Source organism: Electrophorus electricus, chromosome 8 (genome assembly GCF_013358815.1).
Source record: "Electrophorus electricus isolate fEleEle1 chromosome 8, fEleEle1.pri, whole genome shotgun sequence".
NCBI classification, from domain to species: domain Eukaryota; kingdom Metazoa; phylum Chordata; class Actinopteri; order Gymnotiformes; family Gymnotidae; genus Electrophorus; species Electrophorus electricus.
In genome coordinates this window covers 11,797,623-11,808,282 of record NC_049542.1, presented here as the reverse complement: position 1 = coordinate 11,808,282, position 10,660 = coordinate 11,797,623, and the positions used below count along the sequence as shown (strand labels likewise).

The 10,660-nt window shown below is 36.2% G+C and overlaps 1 protein-coding gene across 3 annotated transcripts in view; it reads right to left on the bottom strand.

Moving 5' to 3' along the window:
• Nucleotides 1-6,706: 6,706 nt before the first annotated feature.
• Nucleotides 6,707-10,660, bottom strand: part of efna3a (ephrin-A3a) — a 77,318-nt gene continuing 73,364 nt past the window's right edge. For all 3 annotated transcript variants that reach the window (XM_027002267.2, XM_027002268.2, XM_027002269.2), the window contains one exon: nucleotides 6,707-8,616. In XM_027002267.2, coding sequence (XP_026858068.1) covers nucleotides 8,498-8,616 — 119 coding nt within the window. In that variant the 3' untranslated portion in view covers nucleotides 6,707-8,497. The remainder of the gene's footprint in view (nucleotides 8,617-10,660) is intronic.

The following is a 10,660-nucleotide window of genomic DNA, read 5'->3' as shown; positions in this document are numbered from 1 at the left end:
TCAGGCACAATGAACATACTGCTGCCGAGTCGGGATGTGCTTGCATGTAGAGTGAAGGGGCATATTTGTTTATGTATTTATGAATGACATCAAGTATGGATGCTTCTGTGGGAGTGCGCTTGCTTCTACTTCTCTGGATTTCCTAAGTACTGCATGCTAATTGTCATTTGGACTTTCATTCCAAAATATCTTTGTATTACATGTTTATTTTATGAGGCTGGTATGAGCATGCTGCATGCTTTTGTGTGGTGTGTGCAAGTGTGTGATATTTTTACTGTCAGAGTGTACTGATATTCATACAACATCAACTATAAAACTATATCAGACAAATCTGTCTGCATATGTTTGTATCAAATACTATTACATTATTTGTTGTTTAGTAATGTGATACAAAAAGAATGATATTGCTATAACACAATCAGACAGAGAAATGCTTCATTTATTTAAAATTATATATATGTAAATTGGGCTTGTTTCTAATGTAAAAACAACAGGTAGTTTTTCGGGTCAGCTGAGACTTTGACTTAAAAAATGTCATAACCATATTACATAAAGAGACAGTAGATAATGCGATGGGTACTATATGGTTGCTTTCTTCATAATAAAATGCTCATTCCTCACAATGACAGCAGAATGCACGTATGTCCATTTGATTTGTGGAACACTATTTGATAAGCCTATCACATAATATGCAAGGATATGAACAACTTTTTACAAAGGTTTATATAGCATTGCCCTATGGAATTGAAGTGATGTTATATAGTGCCCCCTGGGGGGTGACGACGAAATTATTTGGATTAATTAATTATGCAGATGTGGGAAACCAATCCATCCCTACCAAGAGAGGTCTCCTGCTCACATTTCACAAAAGACAAATAATGAATTTATGCATTTTATGATTTATGTTATCTTTAAAGCTTTCAGAAGATCCATGTTATACCCATTTGCCTTTCTGTAATACTGAAAGTGTTAAAGATACAGTCTTATAGTTGGCATATTTGCTCTTACAACTACTACTACTTCTGCTCTGTATATTTGTATTTCCCAGCAATTAGTGAAAGCTAACTCTTAACTCAACTTTAACATTCATGAGAAATAATATTTTTGAGTCTTTTAAGAGTAGAAATAACTGTAAAGAACTCGAGCTTTTATTAACCTAATTATGATTCGATGTAATTTTAGTATGGACTAAACTTTTGAAAGTGCACCATTATGTTGCAAGATTTTCCACCATCCTAAAAAGCCATAATTCCAAGGGTCTGTTCCTTGAGCTACCACTGATTGTTTTCCAGGGAATAGGCTTAAACTGGTGGGTTGTAATATAAGAAAGAGTAGGATTGTTCAAGAGAGGGTGGAGGGGAAGACATAGAGTAAATCAGTCAGGATACCAAAGTGATGTAAAGAGATTAGAAGCTGGTGAGAAGGAGAGAGAGATGAGGATAAGGGCAGAAGGAGCACAGCTCTGGGAAAGTTGGAGTGATAGAGGGATGAAATAGCACAAGAGATCATGTGATCATGTGGCTGCATCTGTAACTGTGATGAATCCATAACATGCAGCTAGGACGTGAATTATCCACTGCTCACACAAACACACACACACACACACACACACACACACACACACACACACACACACACACACACACACACACACACACAGAGAAAATGCATAATGGGTTTGAGCACAAACAAACATAAATACAAACAACTAAGCAACAACAGTTACACCTGTGTTTCTTGTATTCTTTTTTTTTTTTTTTGCTGTGTATCTGGCACATTTGTTTCTATCTGGTAAGGTGTAGTAAATCCCACAACATTGATGTTTTGCCCACAGGTATTTATCTGGATAAAGTGTCACCTTTCATGCGATGATGATGAAGGCATCGTCACGGACTAGGCAAAGTGGATTCCAGATCAGCACTGGTGCTCAGGCTGCATCCAGAAGCAACAGCCCTGGCTGGCAGTCAGATTGACTGATCTGCATAGACAGACTGGGGCTTCTCTTCATTGCAAAACCAGCCTCGAGCTACAGGCCAGCTCCTGATCCAGTCAACAGATGATATGTCACCTGCATATGGGACCAAGCTAAAAGGTTTCAAATGCTCCAGTGATACTGTGTTGTGCAACAGCCACTATGTTTGCCTGCTTTTATTATCAGCACTTTACAGTGTCTTTTGCTACAGAATCTTACTATTAGTGATCTTTTAACTTGTAAAATAAGATTACATCCATGTGTTACTATAGTAATAATTTGGACAGAGAAAGAGGAATATCAGATGAAGTGCAAATACTGAGCTATCAGCATTGTTGTGGTGTGTATTGAGAGACAACATGGTAGCACCAATAAATCTTTGCTTTTACATGCAAATTTGGTTTACAGCTATATATACTCTGATTTTCAGCATCTTAGAATGTTCCTTTTCTTTTGTAAAAGCTACATACACAACAATAGATGCAAGTGTGTACACCATTAAAGGGCATGTGTGCAGATATTACTGAATAATAAAGTCTAAATGTCATCTACTGTAATGCATATTGAAAACGCCTTTACATATGACTGCTATTTAAACATTTATATGCAGTCAGTAAACTTAAAAGTGTTGTGCATTATAAACCTGACTGACAAAAACTAAAAGGGTCTGACTTTGCCAAAACGAGCATACCATGTCAAGTTTATTTTTATTTTATAACCCTGGTAGTTTATCATGACTAACAAATTGGTAACCAGTGCAATAGGTGCAATAATGGCCTTGGCAATAGTCATTAGAAAAAAACAGAGGATGATATTTGTATTTAAGCAAGAGAATACAGGAAAAGTACCTTTATCTACCATGCCTGAAATTATGACTTGTCCCCCATTGTCGAATAATTTTGGCATAGGAAATATTTAATCTCATCAGTGTTGTGGTTGCTGATGTCAGAAGCTGGGACTGGGAAAGAAATACCTCAGGTGAACTAAATTATTTCATCCTGTGCAGATAGCAAATGAGCCTGCCATAGAGTTATTTTTAAAAAATACTAGTTCTCAAGAGTTCATCCAGTCAAACAATTTTAGGCACAATAAAACACACAGGGTACAAAGTATGAAAAGCCTTTATTCAGACTGTACCTTTATATTTTCAAATGGTTTCCATTCTATGCAGTGTGGCAAAAGGAGGCTTTGTCTGGGTATGAAAATCAAGAAACAGACAGGTATATAAGGTGTGGCCAAGATGGTTTACTTGTTTCCTGTGTGAAGTCTGATAAAGGCTACCTTATGTGTGTTAGCTGTGCCTTGTTAGCAACCTCTGAATGTTCAGTATGAACATAATGTATAATATTCTTAATCAAGGCTAAAATAAATGTCAGCTAAATGTCATCCATTTGTTTAATTTTCTGAAAATGCAAAGGGCACACTGTTCAATTTATGCTGATTTGTTTGGCACAGGCTTCTTTATGTAAGTTTTTTGATAATTTCATTAAGGTTGCGTGAGGGATCTTGGTGCCTATGTGGAGGTGACCTGTTATAGATTTTATCTTGTGCCCGGACATTATCATAACAGCGAATCTCCATTCCTGTTGACACTGTTGAGCTGGCATATCTGTGAAGTGTACCTAGATGAGGAACATGCACACAAGAGACAGAGAGAGAGAAATAGAGAGCGAGAAAAAGAAAGAAAGAAAAAAAATATATATATATAGAGAGAGACGAGATTAAGAGGAGACATAGAGAGGGAGAAAGAGACATGTATGGAGAGTATGGAGACATGAGCTGCTGTTGGTGTTTCACACATAATGAAGGGACTGAGTTGAAAAAAAGCTCCCCCCACACTAAAGAGTTTGTGTTTTGTGGTGTGATGTATGTTTCATTCCCATCTGTATTAAGTTGTTTTAATAGTGTTACACATTCATCAAAGAGTACAAAGGATACAGATGTGCACAGCTGATGCATTTACATCCCCAAGCAGTTGTTTATTATTGTACAGGACATCTGTTGATCTAAACAGATTTACCATGTGTATGTCTGAAATGCTTGAATTTGCATTAGTCTGGGTAATAAACAAAGATTGAAAAAAAAGATTGCGAACGGAATGCAGAGAGTTAGATAAGAGCAAAAGACAGGCATGCCTAGAAGACTGAAAAAGAGACAGCATAGCAAGTTGATGGCCGTTGCTATTAACCAAAGAAGACATCTACTGATCAGTAATATAATTGGACTAGATATCTTCTTGGCAATGAGTTGTTCTGACCTAATACAAAAAGGCTATTAATTGTTTTTTTGCTCATAAAAAGCTAGAAAATGTATATATATATATATATATATATATATATATATATATATATATATATATATATATATATATATATACTTATACAATACAAAGCAGCATATTTATGACACTGACTTTTAAAATACTTTTGTGATGATTACCTCCTTCTGCTAACAGCCACTGGCATTCAGTGGAAGTGAGCATGTGGACTTTTGTGTTCGTTTGTCTTACGTTGTCTGTCTCTTGCTTCAGCCTCTAGTTTTCATGACCATTGTCAGTCACAGTATGTTACTTTGGCTCCTTTGGTTCTTGTTAGTGCACTTTTATGTTTGGTTTTGTTTTCATTTGCTTCAGTTGGAGACTCACAATTGCTAGCTTCCTTTTTTTCTGCATGTTCTTTGCCTGTGACAACTTTCTTGTTGAAGGGAATGGCGCTTTTGTGTTTGATGAATGGATTACAAAATACTGCCTGATTATGCAGCATGATTTGTGATTAGCTGTATGATTACTTCCCATTTCACCACACGTATGTTTTCATATAAGTAGATAAAAACTTATATAGAATAATTAAATTCAATGACACTGGATGTGTTGCCATCAATGCGAGGTGTGAAATGCCAGTGCCAGTGGTTTCCTAATGTGGGAAAGAAGACACCCATCTCCATCACATCTGCTGAGTCCCTAAAACCCATGGAAGATACAGCTCAAGTCTGCGAGCTTCTGTGAGCACATGGATGTTTATTCAACACAATATCTCAGGTTCTTCTCGAAGTGCATGCGATTATACTAGCACTTTTGTCTGGTACTCTTTAATTTCTTTTTGGGTATATTGCGCTTGATGGTATTGCCTGCATATTGTATATTTACTGTTGTTTGTGTGTTGTATGTCTTTATTTGGTTGTCACTTGTGACACCTTGATGCACCTAGGCTCTTGATTCATGGTGCCTGTCATTCCTTTATCTGTCTTGCATCTTATTTGATTAAGTACTGTTAACTAGGTTTTATGGCACTTGTAACAAAATCGGAAAATGTATAAGTTGTATGAATATATGGTTGTAAGTAACATTGGATAAAAGCGTATGTCAAATTTTCAAATGTAAATTTGAAAGGTTATTATATATCTTGTTTCAAGGGATTTCAAGCTATGAAATCTGAAAGGGGTTTTTCTCTTTTAACCACCATGAAACTGTTTAGTATAAATACTAAACAGTATAATTACTTGCTGTGGGCAGCAAATTATCATTCTTCAACTGTCAGGGTAAAAAAGACTTTAAGAAATGGTGGTCAGTCTTTAAGACAACTTGGCAAAGAACTTTGCAACTGTTTATAACTGCTGGGGCACAACCAACAAATGAAAGAAACTCATACTTTTGAAATCCCCACAAGGTCATGCAGGCCAAGGATGACCTCAAGTCAAAAGACTGCAAAATTAACAATTATCTGTTAGTAAAATACAAGCCCAACTAAATTACTTTATTTATTAGTAGTACAGATTATTGGCTCACAGTACAGAACATTTGTTAAAAGAGACTGTGTGAAGCTGTTTGAAGAGTGAAGGCTACAATGCAAAGATGAAGTATGTGAGAAAGTTGTGAATTGAATGTAACACTGTATTTGTAAGATGCAGTCAAGGCATGTGTGCATGAAGTCACCATGGAATCAAGTTCAAGATAGTCTAACTCAACAAATTTCATAAAAATCTAGTTAAGAGCTAAATGGACAGTTCTTCATTCTTCAGTAAGTTAACAACTGCAACACAGCTCAAAGTACATATAAATAGTATGTAATGAACTGGCTAGCACTGAATCACAAAGAACCTATGTGGAACACACTGGGTAAAATTTCTCAAAGAAAGCAACACAATCATAAGTGTTTTTCAGAACTGCTGCAGCAGTGCTGGGAGACCATGCTAAGTGATTTCCTACCAGAAGCTCCAACCAAAAATGTGTTTTTTTGAAACTTATAATATTGAGAAAGAGGAATCCATGACATAGATGTAATTTGTAATAATATCGAATATTAGTTTAGTATATTTTTAGTGTTTTAATGTATTCTTCTTTTTAAGTACTTAGACAAACTTAAATGAAGTATTACATTGGCAACAGCTAGTTTTTAACTGTCCACATTCTAGACTTGTCCTGCAGACAAGGTAGGAATAGTTTAGCACAGAATTTTTGCAATTAGCAATGACAGCCAGGTAAAAACATTACTAAATATCATTGCTAAATGTGGAATGCACAGTAAACATTTTGCCTTTTCTTTTACTGCATTCAGTAATGGTGAGCCAGAGCTTCTTACAAATCCATTTTTTGTATCCTTTTCAACTGATTACATGTAACAATTGCATGTAAAATTCAAGTTTTTTCTGAACTGTCAAAGGAATGCTGCAGAATGTTATTTTACAATACTGATTGGGAATGATTGCCATTACCAAGTGAATAAAACACAACTCAGCTAAAAGTAGAATGCTTTATTCTGAGTTTAATTCTCATTGCCTTTCATGATTTCTTGACATGTTTTTAGTCATTCTACTCAAAGGTAAACACGACCTGTACTGCTGTTTCCAATGACAAATGTTTCCTGTTATTGACTCCCCCCACCCCCCTCCCCTCCTGTCTCACACATACTTGCATATTGAAAACCTACAAATGCAACCTAAACAAATACGAAAATGCTAAAATGCACCCATATAATCACACGTGTCCCCATAACGTGCACACTCGCAACACACATACACACATATAAACACTCTTGAAGACCAGTAGTGCAGCAACATGATCTAGGCTTTTTTTTTTTCAAACTCAGTCCTTTGTCCCTTTTAACACCTAACCCTTGCTGGAGATCATTGTCCTAAATATACTAAAGAAATGTTGTTTATTTATAGTTTTTTTTCTGTTATCTGGCTCAGTGAAATATCACAATGAAAAGCTGAAGAAGCTTGCACATTTCCACGAAGGACAACAAACAAACAAACAAATATATAAAGGGAAAAATAAAATGACAAAAAAACCCAAACTAAACAAAAAATATTTTGGTATTTGGCAAAATCGGGAATCACATTTTAGAGAATCCCTGAAGCATCAAACTTTCTTAAAACCACATACAATAGTCACCTAATAAATAAATAATCAAGAAATTAGTAGATCAAGAAATAAAGCACCAATTATATGCAAACAAAGCAAAATGTGAACTGTACAATACAGTAATTCAGTGCTGCAATTCTACAATATAAAATGGTAAACTGCAGTTTACAACTGGTATGCTTTTACAAAATGGTTGCTATGCTAAACAGTGACACACCTCAGGCACAGTCCAGTCATTATACAGGGTTATTTCCATGGTGATAAACATCACAGGAAATTGCCTTGAAAGAAGTATTTATTTTTCAATAACACTGATGTGATTTCCCATTAATCACAAAATCCTCATCTGAAGTGATTTCTAAGGTCTGGAGGAAAGAGAATATGCAGACAGTGAAGTGTTTTGGTCATAAACGGCCCACATGAAGGTCATTAGACCCAGTATGTAACTCTGGGTGCTGATTCAAGATCAGTACACTGGACTGTAATCTTAAAAGGGTCTTGGAACAGCATCTGATGGCCACCTTCACACTCCTGCTGAATGAATTCATTGAATATCAGCAAATACAGAAGCAAGGGTTAGTACTTCTACAATTGTGCAACATTCAGAAACTGTGTTGCAGTGACCAACAAAAATGACAACCATGCCTGTTTGTGGTTGTCCTGGATGTCTTACTCAGCTTTATCAGCTTTACCATGGCAATGGATACAGTTTTGCCTTTCAGCAGCAACACAGTAACTGACACATTTCAGACTGAGTAGTTGCTATTGCAGTATGTTTTGAGTCATGATAGTTCCTACTAATCCAGCATGTTCATTTTTAAAACTGCAAGCAGTTGATATAGTTGCAAAAGAAACACTTGAGTGTTTCATTCAAGGCCTTCCTCCTCCTTCTTCTCCTCTTAGGGAGAAGGTAGAGTAGATGTTCAATCAAAAAGGCAAGTTCAGATTTCAACACTTAGAGGTACATTCATCCAAGTGCAGCCATTGTGACTCCATTAATTTCAGTAGGTATCCAAGTCTCGGTGCCAAAGGCCACTGTTTGGGTGTGGTAAATCTATAGTTCAGTTGCCTATCAAAGTTTTACTAGTAGTTTTCCTGTACTCTGATCGGCTGTTCCCTTTGATCCCAAAGCTAGCTTTGGAATGTCACAAGGGAGACAACTGCTAGGAGATGAGGAGGGCAGCAAGGAGGAGCATCGCCACAGTGATCAGCAGTCGGTCTCGAGATGGACTGCTGCCACTGACACTCTTTTCCAGTTTGGGGATCTTGGGGTTAAACTCATCTGAGCCAGAGAGAGAGAGAGAGATAGATAGATAGATAGATAGATAGATAGATAGATAGATAGATAGATAGATAGATAGATAGATAGATAGATAGATAGATAGATAGATAAAGAGAGAGAGAGAGAGAGAGAGAGAGAAATAATAAATGGAAATGGAATATTTTATCTGACAGATCACAGATAGACAGGAAAGAGTGTAAAAGAGGCCAGAAAAGTACTTAAACATTTTTCATTTTGAATTATATTATCACATCCTAGAAAGCCATGGTACAAAGAAATATATCATTTGTTGTCCTTGCGGCCTCATTTGTGAAATATAAGGAAGATAAAATATATTAGTAGGAAATACTTTCACTCTTGGTATTATCATGGTAGAGTTCTGGTTATGATAACGATGACAGGAGAGTGAGAGATACAGAGAGAATGGTGCTTATCTCCATTACTGCTTGATAGAATTAAGAGGCAAAATGTGTGTCAAAAATGAAACATGAAAAACAGAATGAGAGATACTTGAGAAGTTAACTTATCTTTAATACACATACCACATACTAGTAGCTGTGATTTGTTCAGCATTGGTATAGTATTTTTACAGGAAATATACACAACAAACAGTAAATGACAACAGTTGTAGGAATTTTGTTACTGTTGCCTCCAATGTGCAAAAATGCAGCTCCAAATGATCCTTTTCCAAATCCTTCCTTCATTTCTTTGAATCAGGATGAGCACGCTAACTTTGAAGTGCTTTTAAATTTATTTATGATGAAACTGACCACAGTAAATTACTTTTATTTAAAAGCCTTCTTCTAAAGCATTTAGAATTTTCTTTCTTTTTTTACTCCTTTTATTAATTGCAGGTAGAGGGGAATAATTATAACTGAAGAAAGTTGGCCTAAAAGAGTTGTGTCTTTCACATGCATAGTCAATTACATAGTCATTATCACCCATGGTGTGTGTACAACTGGTAAATTAATTGCACAACCATCAATGGATTGAACTGATTTTATGGAATGATCTCAAAGTGGTTCCAAAGACTTTGTTCCAAACAAATTATTTTTATTATGGAAGGGAAATCTCTGTAGTTCTCTGACCAGTCAAATTATGTCTTTATCAAAACATCATCAGCTCAGCTGAGTACAAACATCGTCCTTGCAGTCTCAAAGCCTTAGCTTATTGTACCTACACTATATGGTATATCAAAACACCAATTTATAAAGTTACAATAACAATGACAAAATAAAGCTTTTTTCAGGAATAAATGAAAAAACAGAAGGTACATTTACTGCCATTTTGTGATGTAGAGGGTTTAATGGGAAGTAATAGGCATTACTAGTGTAAAAAAGATAATTAGATCTTTTCAGCATACTCATAAGTCACTAAGGTATGTCTGTTATATCTAATCATACAGCTGTTAATGAGCCTGACAAATAACATAATTAGTCTTTGACAGTAATAAAGCCCAGTAAAAAATAAGCACCTGTCGAAATATCACACTCTTTCTGACCTCACAGGCCTTTACACAGTATAAAGCATGCTGAGCTGGAACATATGGGTGGAGCCCTGAGAGGACAATTAGGCCATTATTCAAACTTACCTCTCATACACACTATCAGACCTCTTACATTCAACATCATACTCATACACATTATCAGAGCTCTTACATGCATCATCATACTCTCTCTCTCTCTCTCTCTCTCTCTCTCTCTCTCTCTCTCTCTTACACACACACACACACACACACACACACACACACACACACACACACACACACACACACACACACACTATCAAACTCTCTCACACTACCAAACCTCTTATACTCACCATCATACTCTCTCTCACACACGATCAAACCTCTTATACACATAATCATACCCCCTCAGACACACTATCAGACCTCTTTCACTAACCATCATACTCTCACACAACCACACACACCATCAAACTCTCTCATGCCATCAAACTTATTACACACACCATCACATTGTCATGCTCACTATCATACTCTCACACACTGTCATACAGTTAGGTATCCTTGATAGTGAAT